This window comes from Elephas maximus, chromosome 2 (genome assembly GCF_024166365.1).
Source record: "Elephas maximus indicus isolate mEleMax1 chromosome 2, mEleMax1 primary haplotype, whole genome shotgun sequence".
Lineage (NCBI taxonomy): Eukaryota > Metazoa > Chordata > Mammalia > Proboscidea > Elephantidae > Elephas > Elephas maximus.
Window position 1 is genome coordinate 73,531,444 of NC_064820.1, and position 27,120 is coordinate 73,558,563.

Below are 27,120 nucleotides of genomic sequence, written 5' to 3' on the forward strand. Positions count from 1 at the left end.
TGCTGATAACATAATATTCCATTTTGTTCAGTATAGTAGGCATTTGGGGGAGGGGGTACTTTTGTGAGCTGATAATCCAATAAGACAAAGGTAAGCAGTTAATAGTATTATCTGCAGAAATGGAATCATGCACGCTTCAATATGTGGTATTTTTAAAACTTTTACAATACTTTTAGTTAAAAAGAACGTATGAAACTTACAAGGTATTTGTATTTTAAGTGCTTTTCAGATACACTTGCATTTTAACAGTTAGTGATTTGGAAATATTGTTGCTGAATTTTTAAGGGGGTCACCCACATAAATTTGCTTACCATAATAGTATGTCCTAAAGCATATTACTAAGGAGCACTGTTGGTGCGGTGGTTAAAATGCTCAGTGGTTAAACCCACCAGTTGCCCCAAAGGAGAAATATGTGGCAGTTGCTTTTGTAAAGATTAAAAACCAAAAAACCAAACCCAGTGCCATCGAGTCGATTCTGACTCATAGCAATGTTTGTGAAGATTACAGCCTTGGAAATCATATGGAGCAGTTCTACTCTGTCCTCTAAGGGTCGCTGTAAGTTAGAATCAACTCAGTGGCAGTGGATTTGGTTTGGATTTTGGGGCCTTTTGGGAGTCCCGGTGGTCTACTTCCGAAAAATCAGCCATTGAAAACCCTATGGAGCACAATTCTACTCTGACACGCGTGGAGTCACCATGAGTCAGAGTGGACTTGATGGCAATTGCTTGGGGGTCCGTGTAACACAAAGCTGACTCAAGAATCTTTCACCTGCCATTGGCAAAATTTGCCCTTGCTCAGTTTATAGAGCTGCGCTTTTCAATACAATGGTTACACCCACATGTAGCTATTTAAATTTAAATCAACTAAAATTAAAAATTCACTTCTTCAGTCGAAGTAGTTATATTTTAAGAGCTCAGTAGCTAGTAGCTACTTTATTGGATAGGACAGCTATAGAGCACTTCCATCCTTGCAGTAAGTTCTACTGGACAGTGCCGCTGCAGGGTTTTCTTCCATGATTCACCCTCTTTTATCCTGGGCAGTTGCAATGACTGATAAGAGTTAGTTGGCAAGATCACATGTGTCCATCTTTTACCAAAAAAAAAAAAAGAAAAACCCACTGCCATCAAGTCAATTCCAACTCATAGTGGCCCTATAGGACAGAGTAGAACTGTCCAATTGGGTTTCCAAGGCTGTAATCTTTGCGGAAGCAGACTGCCATATCTTTCTCCTGCGGAGTGGCTAGTGGGTTTGAGCCACCAACCTTTTGGTTAGCAGCCAAACACTTTAACCACCATGCCATCACCAGCTCCTACTATAATCTGAAAAGGTCTTAAGCCAGAGGGTTTAGGTTTGACAAAATAAATTGTTTTATCAGTAATCGGAGGTCAGAATTTAATAAGGTAATAATTTTTCTTTAATTTTGTATTGTGAATCTACTTACGTTGACTCTTAATATTTGAAACATGGACTCAACTGGAAATTTGTGTAGCATCACATATGGCTTGTAATAAAGAATTATACCACTAAAATCTCAGTGAAACCAAACTGCAAATGTTTAATTTTTTCTTAATTTTATAAACCATTCCTGGATAAGAATGTGTTGTGATGAACTTTAAGTATATAAAAAGTTAATTATTGATAGCTAATAAATGGGTTGCCCAAGTATAGATAATTTCATAAAGACTGCCCTTTCCCTGTATTTTGCAGTTTGAAAACTTTGAGGTGAATACATTTAGCTCCCTCTTCTGGCATGTTATGAGAACTTTTTACTTGAAAATAGTTCCATATTTTTTTGGAGTGAGTGAAGTTATAATGTAATGTTAAAGGAAGTTATTTGTGAATATCATCAAATTAGTTTTTTTTTTTTTTCTTTTGTAGTATTGCAACTGGTAAACATGTAAATAAAGCACGGAAAAACAATTCCTGAGAGCATCACATTTCTTAGACTACTAACTGACCAAACCAATGTATGCAAGTTAAGAATTCAGCATTGGTTACACAGGGACCTCATTTGAGTCTCATGTGGACAGTGATTATTTGTATTGACTTCCATATCTCACACTAGGCCCACCCCAATATTTGTAGCCACATAACCTGTGTCTCCCCCACATGTCTGTCAGTTTGTTGTACTGTGGAGGCTTGCGTGTTGCTGTGATGCTGGAAGCTATGCCACCAGTACTCAGATAACAGCAGGGTCGCCCATGGTGGACAGGTTTCAGCTGAGGTTCTAGACTAAGACAGATTAGGAAAAAGGACCTGACGGTCTACTACTGAAAAGAGTTAGCCAGTGAAAACCTTACAAATAGCATCTGAACATTGATAGATACAGTCCTGGAAGATGAGCCCCTCAGGTTGGAAGGCACTCAAAATACAACTGGGGAACAGCTGACTCCTCAAAGTAGAGTCAGCCTTGATGACGTGGATAGAGTAAAGCTTTCAGGACATTCATTTGCTGATGTGGCATGACTCAAAATGAGATGAAACAGCTTCAAACATACATTAATAATCGGAACCTGGAATGTATGAAGTATGAATCCAGGAAATTGGAAATTGTCAAAAATGAAACCATAAAACATAGATATCCTAGGCATCAGTGAGCTGAAGTGGACTGGTATTGGCTCTTTTGAATCAGACAATCTTAAATGGTTTACTATGCCAGGAATGACAGCTTAAAGAAGAATGGCATTGTATTAATTGTCAGAAAGGACATTTCAAGATCTATCCTGAAGTATAATGCTGTCAGTGATAGGATAGTATCCATATGCCTACAAGGCAGACCAGTTAACGCGACTGTTATTCAAATTTGCACACCAACCACTAAGGCCACAGATGCCGGAACTGAAGGTTTTTACCAGTTTCTGGAGCCTGAAATTGATTGAACATGCAATCAGGATGCATTGATAATTACTGGTGATTGGAATGTGAAAGTTGGAAACAAAGAAGGATTGGTAGTTTGAAAACATGGCCTTGGTGATAGAAATGATGCTGGAGATCGCATGATGGAATTTTGCAAGACCAGCAACTTCTTCACTGCAAATGCCTTTTTTCACCAACATAAACAGGGACTATACATGTGGCTCTCGCCAGATGGAATACACAGGAATCAAATCAGCTACATCTGTGGAAAGAGACAACGGAAAAGCTCAGTATCATCAGGCAGAACAAGGCCAGGGGCCAACTGCAGAACAGACCATCAATTATTCATATGGAAGTTCAAGTTGAAACTGAAGAAAATTTGAACAAGTCCACGAGAGCCAAAGTATTACCTTGAGTATATCCCACCTGAATATAGAGACCATCTCAAGAACAGATTTGATGCATCGAACGCTGATGACTGAAGACCATATGAGTTATGGAATAACATCAAGGACATCATCCATGAAGAATGCAAGAGGTCATTAAAAAGACAAGATAGAAAAGACCAAAATGGCTGTTAGAAGAGATTCTTAAACTTGCTCTCGCATGTCGAGTAGCTAAAGCAAAACGAAGAAATGATGAAGTAAAAGAACTGAACAGAAGATTTCAAAGGGCGGCTCAAGAAGACAAAGTATTATAATGACGTGCAAAGAGCTGGAGATAGAAAACAAAAAGTGAAGAACACGCTTGGCATTTCTCAAGCTCAAAGAACTCAAGAAAAAATTCAAGCCTCCAGTTGCAATAGTGAAGGATTCTATGGGGAAAATATTAAACGACCCTGGAAGCATAAAAAGAAGATGGAAGGAATACACAGAGTCATTATATCCAAAAGAATTGGTTGACATTCAACCATTTCAATAGGTAGCATATGACTAGGAACCGATGGTACTGAAGGAAGAAGTCCAAGCTGCACTGAAGGGAATGGCGGAAAACAAGACTCCAGGAATTGACGGAGTATCAACTGAGATTTTTCAACAAATGGTTGCAGTGCTAGAAGCACTCACTAGTCTGTGCCAAGAATTTTGGAAGACAGCTACCTGGCCAACTGACTAGAAGAGATCCATATTTGTGCATGTTCCCAAGAAAAGTGATCCAACCAAATGGGGGAATTGTCAAACAGTATCATTAAAATTACATGCAAGTAAAATTTTGCTGAAGATGATTCAAAAGTGGCTGTATCAGTGTATTGACAGGGAACTGCCAGAAATTCAGGCCTGATTCAGAAGAGGACATAGAACCAGGGATATCATTGCTGATGTCAGATGGATCCTGGCTGAAAGCAGAGAATACTAGAACGATGTTTACCTGTGTTTTAATGACTATGCAAAGGCATTCGACTGTGTGGATCAAAACAAATTATGGATAACATTGCAAAGAATGGAAATTCCAGAACACTTAATTGTGCTCATGAGGAACCTGTACGTAGATCAATAGGCAGTCGCTCAAATGGAACAAGGGGATACTGAGTGGTTTAAAGTCAGGAAAGGTGTGTGTCAGGGTTGTATCCTTTCACCATACCTATTCAGTCTTTATACTGAGCAAATAATCTGAGAAGCTAGACGATATGAAGAAGAATACGGCATCAGGATTGGAGGAAGACTCATTAACAACCTGCGTTATGCAGATGACACGACCTTGCTTGCTGAAAGTGATGAGGACTTGAAGCACTTACTAATGAAGATCAGAGACCACAGCCTTCAGTATGAATTATACCTCAGCATAAAGAGAACAAAAACCCTCAAAACTGGACCAATAAGCAACATCATGATAAACAGAGAAAAGATTGAAGCTGTCAAGAATTTCATTTTACTTGGATCCACAAACAGCACCCATGGAAGCAGCAGTCAAGAAATCAAAAGACATATTGCATTGGGTAAATCTGCTGCAAAAGACCTCTTGAAACTGTTGAAAAGCAAAGATGTCAGCTTGAAGACTAAGGTGTGCCTGACCTAAGCCCTAGTATTTTCAGTTGCCTCCTGTGCATTTGAAAGCTGGATGATGAATAAAGAAGACCAAAGAAGAACTGACGCCTTTGATTTGTAGTGTTAGAGAAGAATATTGAATATACCACGGGCTGCCAAAAGAACGAAGAAATCTGTCTTGGAACAAGTACAGCCAGGGTGCTCCTTAGAAGCAAGGATGGTGAGACTATGTCTTACCTACTTTAGACATGTCATCAGGAGGGATCAGTCCCTGGAGAAGGACATCATGCTTGGTAAAGTACAGGGTCAGCGAAGAAGAGGAAAACCCTCAACAGGATGGATTGACACAGTGGCTGGGTTGACACAGTGGCTGCAACAATGTGCTCAAGCAGAATGATTGTGAGCATGGTGTAGGACTGGGCAGTGTTTCGTTCTGTAGTACTTAGCCTGAACCGACTCAACGGCAGCTAACAACAACAATAGCCTGTGTTTAAATATTTTAAAGTTACACATTACATAAACAAACTGTTCCATAAGATCTGTGCTATCCACCTACCAGGGTGAATATTCCTTCATGATGACCCAGAGGCCAGATTTGATGTTAGAGTTCTTGGGCATCTCAAAGCTCTGACCCAGAGCAGGGTGGTATGGGGAGAACTGGCCCCTGGACCATCCTTGACTTCATCCTACACCACGAGGGGCCTTGTACCTCCAAAGTCCATTCCATCAACAGCCACTTCCCACCCAGCCTCAGTCCGTTTCTTGGGGCCAGGAAGGATGGACCTGGGGAAGAAGCCATAGAGGCCATTTGGGCAGGGAATTCTGGGATTTTTTTGATAAATACTCTGACTGTGTCCTGGGAGAGAGAAAGCCAATGTGGTCCCTTAGCCCCAAAACCTCATCACACTCTGAGCAAAGGTAGAGAGGAGCCTTCTAAAGTACAGGGCCCAGGATAGGGGTCCCTCTTGCTTCCACCTGAGTTTGCTACTGTCAGATAGAATGAAATCATTTTGTATTTAAGTTTTCTTCATTGTCGTCTAATGCATTCGATTACCCCAAATTAAATATATCTAATGGTGGGATTTTGTTTGTTTACAGCTTTGACTCTTCTGGATCTTGCAGAGCAGTTTGCCCCTCCTGACATTGCTCCCCCTCTTCTTGTCAAGCTAGTGGAAGCCATTGAAAAGAAAGGTAATAAGACTGGTAGAGGGAACCACTTACCTCACTGTACCCTTCTTTCATGGGTGTTACTAATCTTTTGGGCATTCATTAAATAAATTTCCTCCTACCTGCTATGGGCAGATACTTTACCAGACACACAGACAGTTTGTGGCTGTGTACGAGAGAAATAATCTTGGTCTGTGATTTCTAACTGTATATTAACATGTAGTTACTGTTTGGAAACTATATTAAATATTCCACAATTTAATAAATATAATTAACTTGCTTCTTGGTGCTCAGATGGTTTGGCCAGGATTATTAACATGCCAGAGAAGATGAATAGTAGGAGTTGACTTCCCAGGATATTTGGTACATATCTAGAATAGATATTGGATGGAAACTGGAATGTCTTCCTGGCAGCAGGCTCCTCACAGGTTCTCCAGAGAGCTGTGTTTTACATACACAGTCTGTTTTGTATCCTAGGTCTGGAATGTTCAACTCTATACAGAACACAGAGCTCTAGCAGCCCAGCAGAATTACGACAGCTTCTTGATTGTGGTAAGTGTCGTGGAACTAGAAGTAAAAGTGAGAAAGATAGTTCTTGCCCATCTGTTTCAGGTAATGCACATACAGAAAAGTTGACCATAACGCGTGCAGCATTCTAGTGTTCTAACCCGCACCAGTTCCTTCGACCCTGTTATGGTGCCTATGCAAACCAGGGCAAACCTTTGGTATTTATGTCCTGAGCTGAGGTAGAAGTGTGTGTATACCTGCCTGCAGCCACGTTGACAGTCTTCACAGCCTTGAGCCCCTGGGTCCTGAACAAATCACAGAAGAAACAGTCTTTTGAGATTTGTCTGTTCTGCGTATCTATTGTCTTTCCCCTGACCCTGCAGTTGGCTACATCTAATTCATCTGGAGCTGTTAAAAACTAGGATTTAATGTTTAACAAATGTCTCTTCTAACCTATTCTTTCTGTCCTTTCCCCTTTCTTTTTCCTTTCCCCCTCCATCCTTCCCTCCCTCACACCTACACTTCTTTCTTTTTTCCTTCTCATGCCATACTTATGTTAAATAACATCGTGATATTTTATATTCAGTGGTGTGCTGATGAAAACAACTTTTGGGGAAGCTTTGGAAAAAGCCCTGGTTTATAGCATTTTCATGGTCCCTGGGTGGTGCAAACAGTTAAGTGCTTGACTCCTAATCAAAAGGTTGGTGATTCGAACCCCTCCAGAGTCACCTTGGAAGAAAGGCCTGGTGATCTGCTTCTGAAAACTCACAGCCTTGGAAATCCTATGGAGTGCGGTTCTGCTTTCTAACACATGGGATCTACATGAGTCAGAATCAACTCAATGGCATCTGGTTTGGTTTGGTTTGGGGTTTTTTTTTGGTGGTATAAATATTCCCACCGTGTCTGATTTCAAGTTGCCAACATGATTATCACCAAAGGTGGAGCTGGGATGGGTTGTGCACAGTTGGACATTTCGAGCCACTACGAGTTGGCTCTAGCACACCACTTATATGACACTGATTGAGCCAGGTAGTGGCTGTGCTAGTTGTACCCCTCTCCTTTGCCATACAGCACAAACTAACTGTACAAGTGTGAGCCAGTTTACAGGTCACTTGCCATCATGTTAGCCAGTCATCTTCTCATATCAATTTCTAGCATCTCTCAGATCCTTCATTCTCCCCCCCACCAATACTCTTTTTTATTTTTCCTTTTTAAAATAATTTTCTGTCTCACATAATTTAGAATAAATTTGGAGATTTGAACCAAAGAGTGAAACCCAGTTGGAAGAATCCTCTTCAGAAGTATAAAATTATGCTACGAACACCCAAATATATTTAGTAAATGAGAATTTGAAACATGTATGTAAATTTTAAAGGCAGCTTATGACAATTTCTAGAAAAATGTTTGAGAGGAAAGGGGACTCGATCTTTATCAGTAAATCATTTCACTTGAAATGCTTAGGCCAAATGTCTGAAACTATAAAAATTTTAAGAAATCTTTATTTTTCCTTTACGCGCGGAAATCAGTCTTACACAGAAGGCATGTCCTTTTTGCTCTTGTGTCTCCTGTCCCGCCCACAAAGTAGGTAACTAGGAGCTGACTGATAGAAAGCTCAAGATAGAAAGACTCATGTTTTTCTGTATTTCTAAACAGCTTTACAGGGGTGTTAAGGAAATACTAAATTTTGTCCTTAGCCAGTTGAAAGAGAGGTACATATTTTGGTCAGAAACTTGGTCACATTGTTATAAGACACAGGAAATGTTTAGACATCAGAAACCTATGAAATGGGAGTTGTTTGAGAGACAGTGGTTAAGTTTTCAATGTGACCAAATACAAAGTGATGCAGCTTAGCTAAAAAAAAAAACCACCACGGGTAAGATGAGGTAAAGAACCCAAATTCACGTCAACAATATATATATTTTGTTGGTTAGCTTTCCTTCCCCATTGAAATAAAAACATGCATTTAGAAAATGGTTTCATTTGGATTCTGTGCTATAAAAATGAGTTTATTGGCAAATAAGTAAATACATAAAAAATAAACTTTGTCATTGTCCAAACTTGAGAGTAGACCCACTGGAACTGTTTCTAGCTCAAGGATTTTTCACTGCAGAATTTGTCAAATCCAGGAAGAAGCTCAGATAACTCACATCACTTAAGCCTGAAAAAAAGATTATGGCCTTTAGCCAACCAGGTGAATTACCAGTATCTGAAAAGGACAGATGTGGAAGAAATGGCCCATGTTTATTAGGCACCTACTAACTTATTTCATTGTCACATTAACCTTGTGATATAAATCTTCGTTACTTAAATTCACCAGTAAAGGAGACTGAGCACAGATAAGTGATTTCTCTAACATTTTCCAGCTGCTAAGTGGCAAAGAGGAGCCTTGGTGGCACAGTGATTAAGGCACTCGGCTGCTAAACAAAAGGTTGGCAGTTCAAACCCACTAGCCGCTCCATGGAAGAAAGATGTGGCAGTCTACTTCCATAAAGATTTATAGCTTTGGAAGCCGTATGGGGCAGTTCTACTTTGTCCTGTGGGACCGCTGTGAGTTGAAATCAACTTGACGGCAACAGGTTGGTTTGAAAGTAGCAAAGCTGTGACTTGAGTCTGAAATAATCGGAATCCAAAAGCCCTTGTTCTTTTTTTTCTACTATACTGCCCTAAAATGAATTGTTTCTTGCTTCTTTTGAGTTTTAAGGGCATGAATTTTCTCCAGGTACTTTTTTTATTATTGTTTCTCTTAGATTAGGCTTTCTCAACTGTGGACCTATTGACATTTTTAGGATGAATAATTCTTTAGTGGAGGAGGAAAGGGGCTGCCCCGTGCAGTATAGAATGTTTAACAGCATCCCTGGCCTCTACCCACTAGACACCGATAGCATACCCCTCCCCGAGTTGTGACCATCAAAAATGTCTCCAGGCATGGCCAGTTGTCCTCAGGGAGAGGACGAGGTCGAGAACCACTGAGAACCACTGACCTAGAGATCAGCTGGGGAGGGGTTTTCGTTCCAGGAGGAGCAGAAGTGAAGGCCAGATAGTTGATTGGTTACCTGTTTACAGCAGGCTCAGTGAAAACAGGAGTGGAAGAAAGTCTCCTCAAACCAGACCTAGAGATTATGTACCTCTCACCTGGCTGACTTGAAAAGTCATCACATGACAAGTGTGTAGAGCTATGAGAAGAGCATGTTAGGGTAGATTTAATACGGAAAAGGACTTATAGAACGGAAGTGAGAAACCCCCAGGAGCTTTATAAGTTGCATTAAAAAATAAAGGAATCAGTGTTATTTTATTCAGACACTATAAAGGCTGCCATGAAATACGCCTCAAGTGTTAGAGAAGAGCCTCAGTGAATTAACATCTCTCTAGAGGTACTGGGTTTTTTTTTTTTCTAGAGGTTTTATAGTTCATGCTGCAAACATTAAACAAGCATGTTTTATGTGCAGTGCATTGAGGGATACAAGAAGAGCAGGGGAGAGCCACAGACCTTGCCCCAAGGTAGCCTTAGTCTAGTAGGGGGTGCTGATCCTGCCTAATTATCATACTGCTGGGAAGTGGCCTGGTAGAATTGTAGCTCAGCAGTCCAAGAACACGGAGAAGGCAGCGGGAACTCTGCCTGAGGAAGGAACATGTGGAATTTATAGTATCTTAACATTTATAAACCGGGAGTCCCTGGGTAGTGCAAACTGTTAAGCTCTTGGCTATTAACTGAAAAGTTGATTATTCAAATCTACCCAGAGGCACCTTGAAAGAAAGGCCTGGCAATCTTGCAAAAGCTTACAGCTGTTGAAAACCCTGTGGAGCACAGTTCTACTCCGAAACACATGGGGTCGCCATGAGTTGAAACCAACTTGATGGCAAGTGTTTTTTGCTTTTGTTTTGTTTATTAATTAAGTAATATTTATTTGTTGGGCATAAAGATGTATTAAATGAAGTATATAAGAGACCAGTGGGTCCTGGTGGTGCAGTGGTCAAAGCACTTGGCTGCTAACCAAAAGGTCGGCTGATTCAAACCCACTAGCCATTCCACGCCCTTTTCAAACTTGTTGCAAATGTGATGTGCCCCTGGTTAGTTCTTTGTAGGACATTTAAGTGGTTTAACCTTTTGCCTGTTTACCTTTAACAATTCTTTTCCTCAAAATGATCTACCCACATTTTATGTCAAACTGAATTTTCTCAGAGCTTGGTGGGGTTGTGTGAGCGATTAGCTTTTATAAAATCTGCCTAGTTAGTGAGGCAGGCAAGTTTGGTTTATAATAATGATATGTCTAGGGAATTTTTGTAGCTCCATCTCAACCTGGAGTGATTTATAATATCACGTTCAACTTGTGGGTATCCAGGATACCACTTTCTTCTACGTGTTGTGTTGTTGCTAGGTGTCATTTAGTTGGTTCCGACTCATAGCGACCCTGTGTGCAACAGAACAGAACACTGCCCAGTCCTCTACCGTTCTCCTAATCGTTGCCATGTCTTCCATTTACTCGTGCTCATACACCTTGGAGTAAGCTTTGATTCTTCCTCATTCTCTCCTTGACCTCTAGCCAATCCAGTCAATCCCCACTCTTGATAATGCCTTGAACCTTTCTTACTTCATTAGAAGTCAGAGGCTTCAGATGATTAAAACTGGTATTTCAACTTTCAGCATCACTCCTGTCTTAGTTATCTAGTGCTGCTAACAGAAATCACAAGTGCGTGGCTGTAACAAACTGAAATTTATTTCCTCGCAGTTGAGGAGGCTAGAAGTCTGAATTCAGGGTGCTGGCCCTAGGAAAAGTCTTTCTTTCTCTCTTTTGGCTTTGAGGGAAGGTCCTTATCTCTTTTCAGCCTCTCTTCCTTGGCGATCATGGTGATCTTCATGTGGCATGGTATCTGTCTTCCCCTAACTGTACTTGCTTGCTCGATCTCCTCTTTTTAAATCTCAAAAGAGATTGATTTAAGGCCCACCCTACACTAATACTGCCTCATTGTTAATATAACACAGAAAACCCTTTCCCAAGTGAGATTATAACCATAGGTGTAAAACCATTGCCTTCAAGTCCATTCTGACTTACAGTGACCCTATAGAACAGAATAGAACTGTCCCATACCGTTTCCAAGGAGTGGCCGGTAGATTCCAACTGCCGACCTTATGGTTAGCAGCCAAACTCTTAACCACTAAGCCACCAGGGCTCCAACCACAGGTATTGAGATTAGGATTTACAACACATATTTTGGGGGGACATAGTTCAATCCATAACAACTGATTTTCAACTTAGCAAGGCTGTTTAAAATGTTGTGTTTTGTCCATCAGCCTACCTTTTTTCTGTTGAGTACACTTGAGTCCTCTGATAATTTTCTTCAGATTATCTTTCTCATTCCTAGTGTACACCCTTCTGCACCAGCGTCTCCCTCTCCTGGTGTCTTAGATGCCCGTGGTCATTCCTGTCTCCAGATCTTTGTTCCCAATCCCTTCTTTCTGTCTGGCCCTGTGCCTTTTTCTGTCCCAAGTACTCAAAGCGCCTTACCGCTGGAGAGTGCTCAGAGGCTGTTTTTGGGTAGCGTCACCCATTATTGAATTGCTTGGCCTTTTTTCCAGCTGAGAAGTTTACTGGGCAGGCATGCTCATATCTTTCTTCTGAGATAATTCAGTTAGATTACTAATGACCCAGTCAAAATTGATGGGGGAAATTCTGAAAATGTTAAAATTATTTTTACAGATATTTATTCTTGAAATTGATTGCAAAAATTCTGTAATAGCTTAATGCTTAATTAGTCATTCTGTTGGGTAAAATTTGCATTAATTTTGAGAGGCAATATTTATCAACTGAAGGTTTCAGAAATCTAGGAATTTGCATTTGTCATTTTCCTGTTGAGGTTTTAGGCAACATTGACTATCTTGTTAACCCACCCCCTTCACAGAACCCTTCTAAAACAGAGCAGAACCACCCTCCAGACAGTGTTTTTTCCTTTCCTGTATCACATTTATATAAAACATTCAGGAAATAAACGGACCCAATAAAATGTCTGAAAAAAAATTTGTTTTTATTTGCTTTTACAGATGTCACCTCCGTGGACTGGGAAATGATCGATGTGCACGTTTTAGCAGATGCTTTCAAACGCTATCTTCTGGACTTGCCAAATCCTGTCATTCCAGGAGCCGTTTACAGTGAAATGATGTCTTTAGCCCAAGGTTAGTTTTCTCTTCTGAAAGTCTCATTGAACATAGCTTTAGATGTGGACGTGCTTGTCAACTCTACTAAATGCTACATACAAAGAGAGATTATTTAGAAAATATTAATAGTAATCTGCCCCTCTTCCTCCCACCATTGTCTCAAACTCCCACCCTTACTGGCCATCACATAGAAGACCCAGATTCTCGTTTGCTTAGGAAACTTGTCTGCATGTTGAAATGGCTAATGGTTAACCTTTTATCAGTACTAGCAAAGTTCACTCCATCAGTGAAGGACGCGTTGTTCCAGGTGCTGGCATCAGATTCAGGGACCCAGGACTAGGACCCAGTAACTGGGGGTTTTCTGGTTGTCTTCCTCGAGTGGCCATTACAAGTGTGTTGAGGGGAAAAGACTCTCAGTTATAGGCACTAGTGCTCACTTAAATGCTTTGGGGACAGGAAATTGTGGTTCGTAACCTTCAAAGTTAAAACCTGTGCTGCTTATCTGATGCTCCTCCGAATTAGCCAATCACGCTTGAAGGGCAGATTTCTGCCAGCACACCCTGAACATCTGTGGTTTCTTACACCCAGAGTTTCTTGCCTTTCCATTTGACTTGATATTTTTTTACTTTCTCACAATGCTTTTTCTAATGAGAAGAACAAACGTACTGTCTGCTGCTCCTGATGACTTCATTTAAACGACTCCTTCTGTAATTAGGCAGAAGAACAGAAATTTTATAGGTGTTTATTCATCGATACCTAGAAACCAGTCTTATTTTATCTTTGCCTTTTTTTTTTTTTAACTTGTAGAAGTACAGAGCTCCGAAGAACATATCCAGCTGTTGAAGAAGCTCATTAGGTCACCTAACATACCTCATCAGTATTGGCTTACACTTCAGTATTTGCTAAAACATTTCTTCAAGCTCTCTCAAACGGCCAGCAAAAATCTCTTGAATGCAAGAGCACTCTCTGAAATTTTCAGCCCTATGCTTTTCAGATTCCCAGCAAACAGGTAAGTGAAAGCAGATAAACGTGTGTATTTTGGGGGGCGATAAGGGTAGTCCTAACTGATTTGTCATTGAACTCAGTCCCAAGATACTAGTTCACAACTGTGTGCATTTTTAGTATACACCTTTGCTTGAATGTGTTTAGATGAAAATTAATTTGTTTTTAGGGAAAAGATTCCTAAAAATACTCTCTCTTTTTTTTTCGTAGCTCTGATAATACTGAACACCTCATAAAAGTTGTAGAAATTTTAATCTCAACGGAATGGAATGAACGGCAGCCTGCACCAGGTAATGCTTTTTGGAAATTTGAAACGCTTATTTTAAAGAGCCTTAAAAATGCTGGCCATAGACCTCCTTTGAAGTAGCATAAGATTCTTGTGGAACTGAGATCTGTAATAATCTGCTACCTTGTGATTTGAAAAAAAAAAAGAAAAAATAGCTGGTGGTATATATGGTAAATATTATTCAGATGTCAACATTTACAGTTTTTAAATTATCTTGCTTTTAGACGAGCGTTGGAGGAGGTTCCCTTCCCTCTCAACTTTTATGGTTCTAGTTGTTGAAGAAATTTATGGAGTTCATTTTAGTTGTTGACATTTTTTGTTTTTCTTTCTAATGCTTGTAAAGTAGGGGATTTATAATTACTCTATAATTTAAAGTATTTTCAAATGTTTTTTTTGGAAGTAGGTATGCCGAGAAATGTTTGTCAAAATAAACATTTTCAATAATGCACGCAGTATGAAACCAGAGCGTTCACTGCAGCAGGTTAAAGTAAGCCAGACACTTCTTTGAAAGCAGGCTGGCGTTCAATTAGCCATTTAACAAAGCAGGAAATGTAGACCATGTTAGTAGTGGATTTAATTTAAACTGATGTAGTTTTCTTCTACTGTGGAAAGCCCAAACAACCTGACTTTGCTGTATACTGGTTAAAAAGTTAATATAGGCCAGTCATTTAGAATAGTGGTTTAGGGTCCTATCAAGTGAGGTGAAGCTTCAGGATCACTAGAAAGTGTTGCTTATAGTCTTAATGTATGCCTATAATTTAAATACAGCATGATGAATTTATTATCAGAAGTGTTGCTCCCTTATAGGTAACTCATGTAGATTACCATATTTATCTCTGTGTGGTGGTCATAGGGGCTCAGTTGTCAGTGTCATGCAATAGGGAATTAAGTTGTGCTCTTCTATTTTTTTTTTCTTCTGTTAGGTGTTACACAGCCAGGCTTGGCTTGTTTACATCTGGGTGGGGCTAGGCTTAAAACCCACCTTTAGGGATGGGATAGAGAATGGGCTGGACAGTAGCTCAAGATGTAGGTATTGGGAAGGGCTTATGTGGACAGCCCTGAAGTGTGGCACCCAAAGGTGATAGAGACACCAAATACAGTAGTTGGGGCTAAGGCGGTGTCCATAGGTTCTAGATCCCAGCAATCAGGGTGTTCCAAAGGGGATGCCCAGAGTTGTAGGGAAACAACATCAGAGAAGTTGGTCAACAGGTATGGCCTAGGACTTTAGTCCAGGGCGTGGCCAAAAGGTTTCTCCTCATGTGACTACTTGGATCATTTGTTTAATGGATTTTGGAGCTCTGTGTTGGGGTTTAGAGGCTGCTTTTGGGCTCATTAGGAAAGAATACAGTGATAGGTTAGCAGTATGCTGTGATAGAGGACAGGGGATGAAACATGACACTTGAGCCATTTATCGGCTGCCCACCCTAGACTAATCACATGGGTGGGGAAGAAGAGGACTAGCAAGAACAAAGTAGGACCCTGGGCCGAAGGGCTGAGCTGAGGTCTTTCACTTCCTTCTGCTTAAAGTTGAAGTATGTCTTAGAAACTAGTTAGGACTGGGCCCTGTTTGCAGTGAAGAGTGGGCCTGGTGTACTCAGTGGCTACCCCTTAGAAGAGGGGAGACATCTGGAAGCTGAAAGCCAGACAGGGTTTGACAGAATCCCACAAATGGATTTATTACATGGAGATTGTTTAATTTCTATAACACCAAGTATAGCAGATCAGTGGTGAAATTTAATGAGTTTCTTCCTAATCCCAACAAAGTGAAAATTCTATGCAATTCAAAAATTGCAGCCTTTATCATGATGCACCCTCAAAGCCACTTGACTTAGCAAAGGACACTACATTGCTAGACTGAGAAATTGGTGTGCACATTTCAGCGGAGGGTTAGTTCCCTCAGCTCTGCCAAAGAATGACAAAGTCTGGAACATTTATTTGCTATAGACCATCCTAACATTCATGTAGCCGCTTCACAAAAATTGAATCCAAGTAATTTTTAAACCCTAGTTTAAGCCATTTTCCCTTTGTATTATGTCTTTTAAAGAAGCCCTGGTGGTGCGGTGGTTAAAGCGCTTGGCTGCTAACTGGAAGGCTGGTGGTTCAAATCCACCAGCCTACTCCGTGGGTGAAAGATGTGGTAGTCTGCTTCCGTAAAGACTTACAGCCTTGGAAACCCTATGGGGCAGTTCTACTCTGTTCTGTACGGTCTCTATGAGTCAGAATAGACTTGACGGAGACGGGTTTTGGTTTTGGTTTGGTTATATCTTTTAGTCATTCTGGAAATGTAGAGGTCCTTTGGAATTAGTGGATGTTTCCGTGTCTCACTTGTGAAAATGTACTAGTCACACCAGGATAAACATCCGTACCCTCAGCCCCTTTGTATTCAGGAATGCCTCCAGTGCCTGCAATTGGCAGGGCACTCTGGGTTAGAGAAATGATTTCTTTCGCCTGGTAGGAGTGTGATGTTTTCCTAGAGTCCTTTATTACCACCCCAGCACGCGCTAGTAACAGGAGGGCCCTGGAAGCACAGCACCAGCATATCTCCAGTGAGTGACCATAAATCAGTCATTTGCAAAAACTTCACTGTTGTGCATAGAAATGAGCACTTAAATCACATTTAAGGGGAGAAAAAGCAAGACTCTGTTATGGGGCAAGTGGACATCTTTTCTAGCTCTTAGCAGGTAGAACTTGAAATGATAGGCAAAACTAATGATGTTTGAGGCAAAGGGTCAATTCAAGGAAGGCCCAGCAAGGTATACATTTGCTGTGTTGTTTGTTAGGTACCACAGAGTCAATTCCAACTCATACCAACCCTGTGTATAACAGAACGAAACGCCGTCCAATTCTGTGCCATTCTCACAATCATTGCTATGCTTGAGCCCCTTGTTGCAGCCACTGTGTCAGTCCATCACGTTGAGGGTCTTCCTCTTTTTCGCTGACCCTCTACTTTACTAAGCGTGATATCCCTCTTCAGAGATTGGTTCCTCCTAATAACATGTCCAAAGTAAGTGAGATGACATCTCACCATCCTTGCTTCTAAGGAACATTCTGGTTGTACTTCTTCCAAGACAGATGTGTTCCTTCTTTTGGTGGTACATGGTATATTCAGTATTCTTCACCAACATCGTAATTCAAAGGCATCAATTCTTCTTCAGTTTCCATCAATCATTGTCCAGCTTCCACATGCATATGAGATGATTGAAAATACCATGGCTTGGGTCAGGCACACCTTAGTCCTCAAAGTGACATTTTTGTTCTTTAACACTTTAAAGTGGTCTTTTGCAGCTGATTTGCCAAATGCAGTACGTCATTTGATTTCTTTACGGCGGCTTCCATGGGCATTGATTGTGGATCCAAGTAAAATGAAATCCTTGCCAACTTCAGTCATTTCTCCATTTGTCATGATGTTGCTTATTGGTTCACTTGTGAGGAATTTTGTTTTCTTTATGTTGAGTTGTAATCCATACTGAAGGTTATAGACTTTGATCTTCATCAGTAAGTGCTTCAAGTCCTCTTCACTTTCAGCAAGCAAGGTTGTATCATCTGCATATTGTAGGTTGTTAATGAGTCTTCCTCCAGTCCTAATGCCAGTATTAACGTAGCTACCTGGTATTATGTGCAATGTCAGCCTAGCTCTGTTCAGGCGCTGTTGGGGATGCAAAGGTAGAATAAAGCATTCAAAGTCAAATTAGATACGACTAATTTTTTAATGTGAAATATTTTAGCACGTAGTATATAATTAAATACTAAGTGGGAGTGTGCATACTCTAAGTACAAAAAGAATTTTAGAGATGCATTTTGTGACTTTTAAAGGTAATTGAGTAGACAGAAAAGGCTCATGGAAGAAATAGAACTTAAAATGGGCCTTGAAGAATAGGTAGAATTTGAATTAGGAGAAGGAAAAACAGCATTTTAATTCAAGGAGTTACAAAGAGGACATTCAAAATAAGTTTCAAAGTACAAAAAATAATGACTTGATTGTTTTATCAGGTTTTATAAAAGCAGTAAATATTTTAAATGATAGTTATATTAAAACATCATTTTAGAGTTATAAAGGATTGTCCAGCTGTGCCACCCAACCAATGTGCTCTAGAGCTCGGTCTGTGTGAGGGACCAGGTCCCAGGACACCTGGCCCATTGCTCTTTCTGCTGTCCACTTCTGCACAGGTGTCCAAAACCTCCATGAGTAGTTTAGAGTCTAGTCAAAAAGTCTTCTGAAGGTTCCAACAAGTAGTAAACTAAAAATCTGTGGAATTCGCCCTTGTGACTCTGTGAATGGAGCCCTGGTGGCGCAGTGGTTAAGAACTTGGCTGCTAACCAAAAGGTCGGCAGTTTGAATCCACCAGCCACTCCTTGGGAACCCTGTGGGGCAGTTCTGCTCTGTCCTATAGGGTCACTATGAGTCAGAATTGACGGCAACGAGTTTGGTTTTTTGGTTTTGTGACTGTATGGGTCACGTAAAGAGTCGCAATGCAATTTTTATAGCTTTTGGGATAAGGCTCAGAATCACTCCCATCAACTGTGGAGTAGCAAGAACCATAGATTTATGAGTCGAGTAGACCTCGGTTTGATCAGTGTTTGATCAGACTCGTTAGCTCTTACTACTTACTTGCCATGTTCTTCATTAAGTAACTCAGCCTTTCCAAACCATTTTCCAGCCTGTGAAATGGGGCTAATCCCACTCTGGCTGAGACCATTGTAAGGACTGAATGAGGTGATGTATGTATATATACCTACTCCTCACTTACTGACACGGTTAGATTCCAAAGACCAGGTCATTATGCAAAAATTGGAGTTATGCAAAAATGGAGGATGACCACATCAGATCACAAAAATGGAAGATGACTGCATCATTACACAGCTGCGAAAGTACGTCATTACATAACTGAGAATTGTGGCCCAGACGAGCTGACAACTAACCCTAACCATCACAGCCAGCATTACACTCACCTGGTACCTTGGCGTTTGTTACTGCCAGATGTATGTTGTTAATGCACAAAATAGTTAGGTAGTAGATTTTTTACTATTGTCTTAAATGCGAAATGTCAGATAATGAGATAGTGAGGAGTAGGTGTACTAAGTTTTACGACTCTATAGTGTCTCTCTCCTGTCTTTTGTGTATATTTTTAGTTCATTCTGTATCTCCAATTCCTTCAATCGAAAGTTCCTAGTTAGTACTTTCTGAAGCCTGTCAGGCCATTCTCCCCCCTGGCCTCTTATTTCCAGCCAGGAGAGCCAGTTCCTCTGGGAACCTCTAAGGGCTTTAAGCAAATCTGAAAAGGACAATTCATAGGCAGTTGCTGCCCCAGGGATGCTTGTGAGAAGAGGAAGGCTCCCATGTATGGAGCGCATTTCTCTGTGCATGGCTTGGTGAGTGGGGTGGTGTGGATTTCAGTAGCAACTTCCCCCGCCACCTTGGCCAGGTGCCTTTGTGCAGTGTACAAAACGTAGAGCTGTACACGGCAGCCCCCAAATTGCCAACTACTTCATCTGCACCCCAGTAAATCCTCCCCCAGCTTTATGCTTCACTTAAACTGACTCATTGAGTATGTATGTCTTTAAGCCACTCATCCTCATACACTTAATTTCTCTGTAATTCTATTAGTTTAATCTGTTAAAGTACATTTCTCAAGGGCAAAGACAAAGGCTGTCTCTCCTTTTGAGGTCTTCCTAACCTAGAACTGGGCACAGTGAAATACTTGTCCAAATGAATGGGATTTTAAACATTTCTTTGATAAACTTCCTGACTTGCCAAGAACTTTCACTCATTAATGCATCCAGCCACCCTGTGAAGCAATGATTTGCCCCTTTGATGAAGGGAAATGAAGATTTGGAAGGTTTAAGCTCAGAGTGAGCACTGTAACCTCTGTTGGTAGTTTGCTGCTCCTTTTGTTACTAAAAATCTTAAAAACGTTTGAAGCTGAATAGCAGATTTTTTTTAAATCATTGTGTGTTATATTTACCCTAGTAATACTTTCATAAGAACCCTGGTGGTGCAGTAGTTAAGTACTCAGCTACTAGCCAAAAAAGGCTGGCCGTTCAAACCCACCTGCTGCTCTGCGGAAGAAAGATGTGGCAGTGTGCTTTGGTAAAGATTACGGCCTTGGAAACCCTATGGGGCAGTTCTTCTCTGTCCTATAGAGTTGCTATGAATTGGAATTGACTCGACAGGAACGGGTTTGGTTTGGTTTGGTTAATACTTAACGTAGCTAAAGTAGATTTCTGTAGGGCACCCAAGGTAAAACAGGACCATTTAACACCAGGTGCCTTTGAATGAAATCCATTATAAGTGTATTTACATATTTCAGATTTCATGGATATATTCAGAAATATTAATGTAGCATAATCGAAGTCTAATTGCACCCTCAAGCCCAGAGTAGAAAATAAATGACTCTTTCTCCCCCCTGCCCTTCTACACCTGTCAAAGTTAATTTTTAACCACTGGCACATTGCAAAACATTCATCCTGAAGAGCCTGATTCATAAATCTTGTTTTAAATGCTCTGGGCTTGATTTTCAACCAAGACTAAAGCAAGCACTAAGGTAGAGGGAAATGACTTTCAAAGAGTTTTACTTTCCTCTGATTTATTTTTTATTGGGTTTAAATGTGGTCTGACTTAGAAGGTTGTTTCAAAGGTGAGAAATGAAACCTGGGAAAAAAAATGCATGTATTTAGATGTTTAGGAGTGAATAGAGGCAAGCCATGCTAGGTTTTATCGAAAAAGAGTGAGTTTTATTTGTGCTCTGAAAAACAGACGTATTGCAGTGTTTGTGTGTTGGTGGCGTACAGCTCCATTTTACTTTTGTTTTCGCAGCGTAGTCTTCTTGTTCTCAGGTATAGAATCTGAAGGGAAAATCACAGGCGAGGCGTGCTCTATTCTTCTACAAGCAGTGGGCACACCTTTTCAGATACCTCGTAGAATGTGTCAGATTAGGTAAACCTGGGTTTATTTATAAACTCAAACGGACGTTTTCCTTAGCATAGGACACGTAATTTATCATTAAGGCACTGGAGGTGGAGTAATGAATTTGCATCTTCCTGAAAGACCTTTCTGTCCTAAGTTGTCTTAAGTTAAAATTATGAAGAGAGGTATTCATTTCACCCCTAAACAAACATTTTGGTTCATGTTTTTATCCTCACGGCCTCTTTTTTTTTTTTTTAAATGGTCTTTTGTTCATAAATGATGGTCAGTGGAAACATTTAAAAAGTCGTGCAGGAGATGCTTGCAGGTCTTACAGTGAGAGCCTTCTCCCTATTGCAGTAATCCCCTCCCCTGTTCCCTGCAATAATCATTTCGAGTAAAGTCTCCTTACTAAAAACAAAACAAAACAAACAAAAAACAGAAGTTGTGCAGTTGTGCAGGATGATGAAAGCTATGGAACATTTCTCAACTTAGTGGTGATTTGCATGTATGAGATATACTGTTCAGTCTGTAACTTTCAGACATAGCTTAAGGATCAAGAGACATTTTTCTGACTAGATTATGCCTGCAAAGAAGTACAGTAATGGCCTGTTTTTGCCTCTGAAATGCATTTTACAAAACTTTGGGGAAAGTAATACATATTGTCTTCCAAAATCCAGAAGGTAAACTTGGCTTTCAGTTATATGTGTCAGTTCTTCTGTGTGGTTGAGTCTTTGATGTCCCAGACAAAGGCTGAAATTAAAATACAAGTTTTCCGAAAAGAGCTTCGCAGCCGCATAAGAAAATATTTCCTAAGTTATGATGACATCTGCACATTTGAATTACTAGTTGTTAGTGAATCATATAGATTAAGTGACAGTTGAACCGAATCAAAAAACAAGCTCTGAACATTGCCATCAAGTTGATTCCAGCTCATAGCAGCAGCTGAACGACTGTGTTTATTAGTCTGTGTGACATTTTGGACGTAGGGCGAGATGAATGAAATGTGCAGAAAGTTAATCATTGTCTCCCGAGCAGGAGTTACTGAGTCTGTTTCACCAGCAGAGGGCTCCCTATTTTAAGCTAATAAAGACTGTGTGTCTAGCAGATCATTTTTCAAAGACTAAAATTCAATGGGAAGATGCTCAGCTCACACTCTCAGTAATAACAGAACCTCTGTGGTAGATGATTGTACATATATGAGAAACTTATTTGAAGCAAACCATTTTCAAATCTATTTTAAAAGATTTCCCTTCTGTAAGTCGAGGGTGTACTACCTTCCAGTGGATAATTTTCTTCTGAGACAGAAAATACACTGTTGGACCTAGAGAGCATTTTCATCTTAGAAGGTTTTGACATGAAACATCATGTGCACCCAGACAGGTATGGCTAACAGGCTGTTTCCTATGTTTGTAGCTTTTAGAAAGGCTATTTTTAAAAGTAGGGCAAGATTATGCAACTCAGGGTGCAAGGGTATTCTCTGAGCCTCTGTCACTGTGGTCAGCAGTGGGAGCTGGAAGACTCACTCACAGACTGTGCTTTTTCACTGGGAAAGCAGGCTTCTCTGTATTGTCATTTGCACCATAGGAAAGTCTGTAAAATCACTCTCATCGTGGATTTAGCAGCATTTGCTGGGCACTGAGAATAATCCCGAAGCTGGGTTGCTGCTGTTTGCCTGTGTGGACTTCATGGAAGTACCCAGATACAGATCACCTTCCTATAGATTCAGGATGTTATTGGCAAAACCCATGTTTCTTCAAAGAGACTGAAAAAGATTGTAGCCTTTAATTTTTTTTTTTTAATTTAAGTAAGCCAAAAATAGAAATTAGAAAAACCTTAAGTTTTGTTGTAGCTATGAAACTTTTTGCATGTGGCTTTAAAGAAATGAACTTCAGTTTCACATGTTCATTTTGACTTTCTCTGGCAGAAGGAAGTTAAGGGCAGGGCCGCAGGGAAAGGTGTTTAGGATCAAACTTGAGAAGTCCAAGTTCTAGTGCTGGAGCCCTAATCTTCTGAGAACCGCTTCACCCCCTGGGTCAGAATTTTTTTTTAACGAGGCATAAGGGAAGTGATTGAACTGATCTTTCAATCACTTTGTAGTCATAAAGTTCAGTGGTTGTGTAACTTTCCAATGGGTTATGGTCCTCACGATAATATTAAAGTCTGATGCAGTGAAAATGGTAAAATTTTATTCTTTACATAGTAGCCAGTAGTTCCTAAGTCTGGTTCTTTGCAACTGTCTCAAATAAAGAGCAAAATAGAGAAAGGTATGTCCCTTGCTTTGCCATCCTATCCTTTGCCTCATGTAGCCATCACATAGATCTAATGCAGACATAACTTGTAATTATTAAAAAAGCATATGAGCATTTATGGACATTTACATATGTGTTGAAATCGACCCCATAAAAATAGCTGCAGGGTTTTACTTCTTTGTTTTTTAATCTTCACATGATCATGGAGTATAGTATCCATGCAGAGTTTATAGTCCTCTTCCCGGGGCTCCTCTCCTACTATTAATTTTTTTTGTTGTTGTTTAAATCTGTCCCCTGCCTGAATTGCTCTATGAGGGCTTTCCTGTTACACCTGCGGGGCTGTCTGTGCAAGTGTGTGGGAGGAGGTGCAGGAGGTGGACACTAGCAAGGCACTCTGTTCTGGGCTGTTCTGAGAGGTTCAGGCCTTTACAAGGAAAGCTTTGATTCTATTTTTTGCTGAACTAGCTCAGCCACTTCCTGTGTTTGGCTGCGCATAGTGCCTCGCTTCACTGCCGGCTACTTGAGCTCTGCGAGCGCAGCGGCAGCCAGTCACAGAGACTATTTTAGGTCCCCTCACAATGGCCTTCTCATTTCCTCGGCTAAAATGAGTGAGTTGGTCTTGCATTGGCCACTTGTTAGCTGATGACAACTTTGACTTTGGCGCCCCTCCCCCACGCGAAATCCCTAGCTCAGCAAATATTTGAACCTGCCCAAGTTAATCATGAAGCTGCGATCTTTATCTAAGAGAGACGTGCGAGCGGCTGGGCCTTTTTCCTCCCCAGTACAGTACCGAACTCGAGTGCGTTTCCCAATGGGGAGCCAGCAGTGAGCGGAGGCCCGGGACGCGGGACGCGGTGGCCGGTGCTGGTCAGGGGCTGTGCGGCAGCTGGCAGCCGGAGCAGCCGAGTCCTGATTGAAAGCTGGAGGATCCCTGCCGGCGCCGTCCCCGCCCCTGCGCGCACTCGCTGGAGGCCGTGAGCGAGCGGGCCCGCGAGTAGTCGGGGGGAGACGTGGGGGCTTTTCCCAGTTGGTGGAAGAATAGCTTTTTGGATATTTTTTCAGTTGTCGGATACAGGCATTTCAAAGAGAAACCGTTCAAATGCATAACCTGCAAAGTAAGTTGTCTTTCATTTGTGCACTTCTCAGCCCCTTCACTGTGTCGTTTTATACTTTTGTTAACTTTTGTTAAAGGTTTATTTCTGTAGCTTAAGTTTTGGCGCGTGTGTGTGTGTCTGTGTCTGTATCTGTGTATGTGTGTGTATGTGTGCGCGCGTGCGTCTGCCAGTGCTGCTTGCAGAAGGGAGATGAGAGATTAGGGGAGACACTTCCCCATTTCCTTGGGGGGTGGGCAGTACCAGGGAAAGATGGGGTTTAGGTTGGAAATTAGGCATTTAGGGACAGAGGCGATTACAAAGTGCTTGGCTGGAAGTTGGTTCCAGGCCAGGCTTTGGAGAGTCCGTGGAAAATCACCTGTCTCCCTGCCTCCTCCCGGGTCCGTTTGCCACATGGGTTCCAATAGCCAGATCACTTGCACCCAGTTCTCCAAAATGCACAGCAGTTTGTCTGGCCAGCTAACTGGTAGACGAGGGAGCAGCTGCAATAAGGACCTGTCTCCCTGTCCTTTTTGGAGAGGGTCAACATTTTAATTAAGCTATTTTTTCACCCTGAATCTTATTGGAGGGCATACCTCCCTACCTACCACCTTAACCATTTTTATTTGCATTTGAATTTAGGTTTACCTAAGGATGGGAGGGGGTAGGGTGAGCTTGTCTTCACCGTTAATGGAAAGAGAAATTAAATTAGAGAGGGGGTACAATTTTTTTTACAAGTGAGCAGTGCTCAGAGATCTCCTTGCCTTTAGTCTAATTTTTATATACTTTATGATCCAAATTTGATAGAAAGTCTAGGAGAATAAATTTCAAGGGCTCTGTGTTCTTTAAATTGTCACGCGAGCCTGTGATATACACCTGCGTGGATCACAGTGCCACTATAGTTATTAAAATGAGCCACATTTGTGTTGGGGGAAGGTCTTTCTCCCCCTTTCTCCCTCTACCCTATCATAATATTGTGACTGTAGAGAGGCAGCTTCAAAATGGGAATATATATTAAGCTCCAGTAAGAGTGGCAGCATTATATGCAGAATGATTTTAAAAAACTAAATAATTAGATTTGTAGAGGAATTGATTTCTTTTTATTGAATACTGCTAAGAAGGAATAATACTTGTGTCCAGAGTGAGGCATAAGAGATCTACAAAAAAAAAAAAAAAAAAGATTACATCACCCCCTCCTAAGCACAGTAAGCCAAAGACAGGTTCATCAAGGAAAAATAATTTCCAAAGATAACTACACCTCTGCTCTGCATTCTCATATATGGCCTTTTTTCTTTTTGAAGGAGTATCTTACCTTGGCCAGTTTTGTCTGACAGTAGCATTTCAGTTCTCATGACTCGTGTTGACAAGTATGTTTCTTATTTCTGCAAATAATTTGCATCTTCATTGCTGTTGAGATTTTTATTGTTGCTCCATGAAGTCTAGTTTTCATTAGCAACGTTTGTTAGCAGAGGAGATTTTGTCTTTGCCTTTTCTTTTTTTTCTTCTCCTAATTTTGTTTTCTAATGTGCTACATTTGTGACAGTGCTTAAATTCTGAGTTTTCAGTGAATTATGTAGGACTGAAACTAAATATCTAGGGTCCTTGATCTGTTCAGCTTATGACATATATGGGAGGCATTTAAGGACTATAAAATAAACCTTAAGTGTATCATTCTGATGCGTCTGTAAGATTTTTAAACCAAGGAACGACCAGACTATCTATAAACCCAGATGCACTGGGGAAAAAAAAAAGCTACGTGCCGCAGCGTATCAGCTTTTGTCAGCCTGCCAAGAGTGGGGCATACCATGCCGCAAGGAGTCATAAAACAGGAATTAGAAAACTCACTGCAGGAAGAGAACAGTCAAATTAAACACCTTTTTGAAACGATGAGCATGTATACACTGCAGTTCTGCTAAATGTCCATCTTAGTGAGGTTGGGATTGTGTTAAGGCCGGTGTAGAAGGGAAATGATGAAGCAGGAGTGGTCTGGTGACATTTTTCTGACTTGATTGGCTGGGGTGTGTGATGTAATAGGTTACAGTGCAGCCTCTTATAGGTTTTAAAATGAATTCCAAGACACCATTACAAAGAAAGCTGGACTCTTTTCTTATAACCGAGCTCAGCCAAGGGAACTCTTGCACAAATGTACAACACTGTTTGGAATATGGAAGACCTGGATATAGAATATGCTAAGACAGATATAAATTGTGGCACAGACTTGATGTTTTATATAGAAATGGATCCACCAGGTAATACTGCAGTATTGTAGAGAGCTAGTTAATTTTGTGGGTTTTTTAAAAATTTTGACAGCTACTGTAACATATCCTCTGTAGATTTCTGCTTTTATTAATTTGTTCTTGGATGACAATTAGTTTGATCAGAGCTTGAAAATTAAACAAATTGTTTGACCGCCTGTGGAAGCTAGGAGAAAGCAGGCTGTGTGTGGTAAATGCTTATTTCTTACTTGAATGGATATGAATTGAATTCCAGTTTGTCGTTGGTGTCCTTTGTGAATTGTGGTCCTTTGCGATTTGGGTGATATTGTGGGGTCTCGTTCCTATGATTAAAATGATGCACCCTTTGAGCTGCTTTTCTCTGTTGACAGTGGATGAGAACTGTGTGGCACTTTGCAGTGATAACACTTGGTACTTTAGAAATTATGCACAATGTAGCAGTGATTGCAACTCAGTTCGTGATGACCGGAAACTATTCTATATTCTAAATCAAACGTTGAGGCTTTGCTTGTTCTTTCTTATATTAACGTACTATAATGAAAAAAGTTTTCTAGTGTTTAGTTCTTAATCTTTGTAAAATAGTCTTGAGATACCTGAAATCATTTTGCATAAATTAAAGTAGTAACACAGTGCTTTAAAACTTAGAATTTAGCTGAAAGTCCTAGATTTATTTTGTTTCCTAAATTGTTTT

At 40.7% G+C, this 27,120-nt stretch overlaps 1 protein-coding gene across 3 annotated transcripts in view; it reads left to right on the top strand.

Annotated features, from left to right (window-relative positions):
* PIK3R1 (phosphoinositide-3-kinase regulatory subunit 1) overlaps positions 1 to 27,120 on the top strand; it is a 96,431-nt gene that overhangs the window by 62,805 nt on the left and 6,506 nt on the right. Inside the window, exons 3-7 of one of the 3 annotated variants that reach the window (XM_049864904.1) lie at positions 5,937 to 6,029; positions 6,483 to 6,557; positions 12,550 to 12,681; positions 13,471 to 13,672; positions 13,876 to 13,955. In XM_049864904.1, coding sequence (XP_049720861.1) covers positions 5,937 to 6,029; positions 6,483 to 6,557; positions 12,550 to 12,681; positions 13,471 to 13,672; positions 13,876 to 13,955 — 582 coding nt within the window. The other 2 variants (XM_049864920.1, XM_049864910.1) reach the window with 2 other exon arrangements.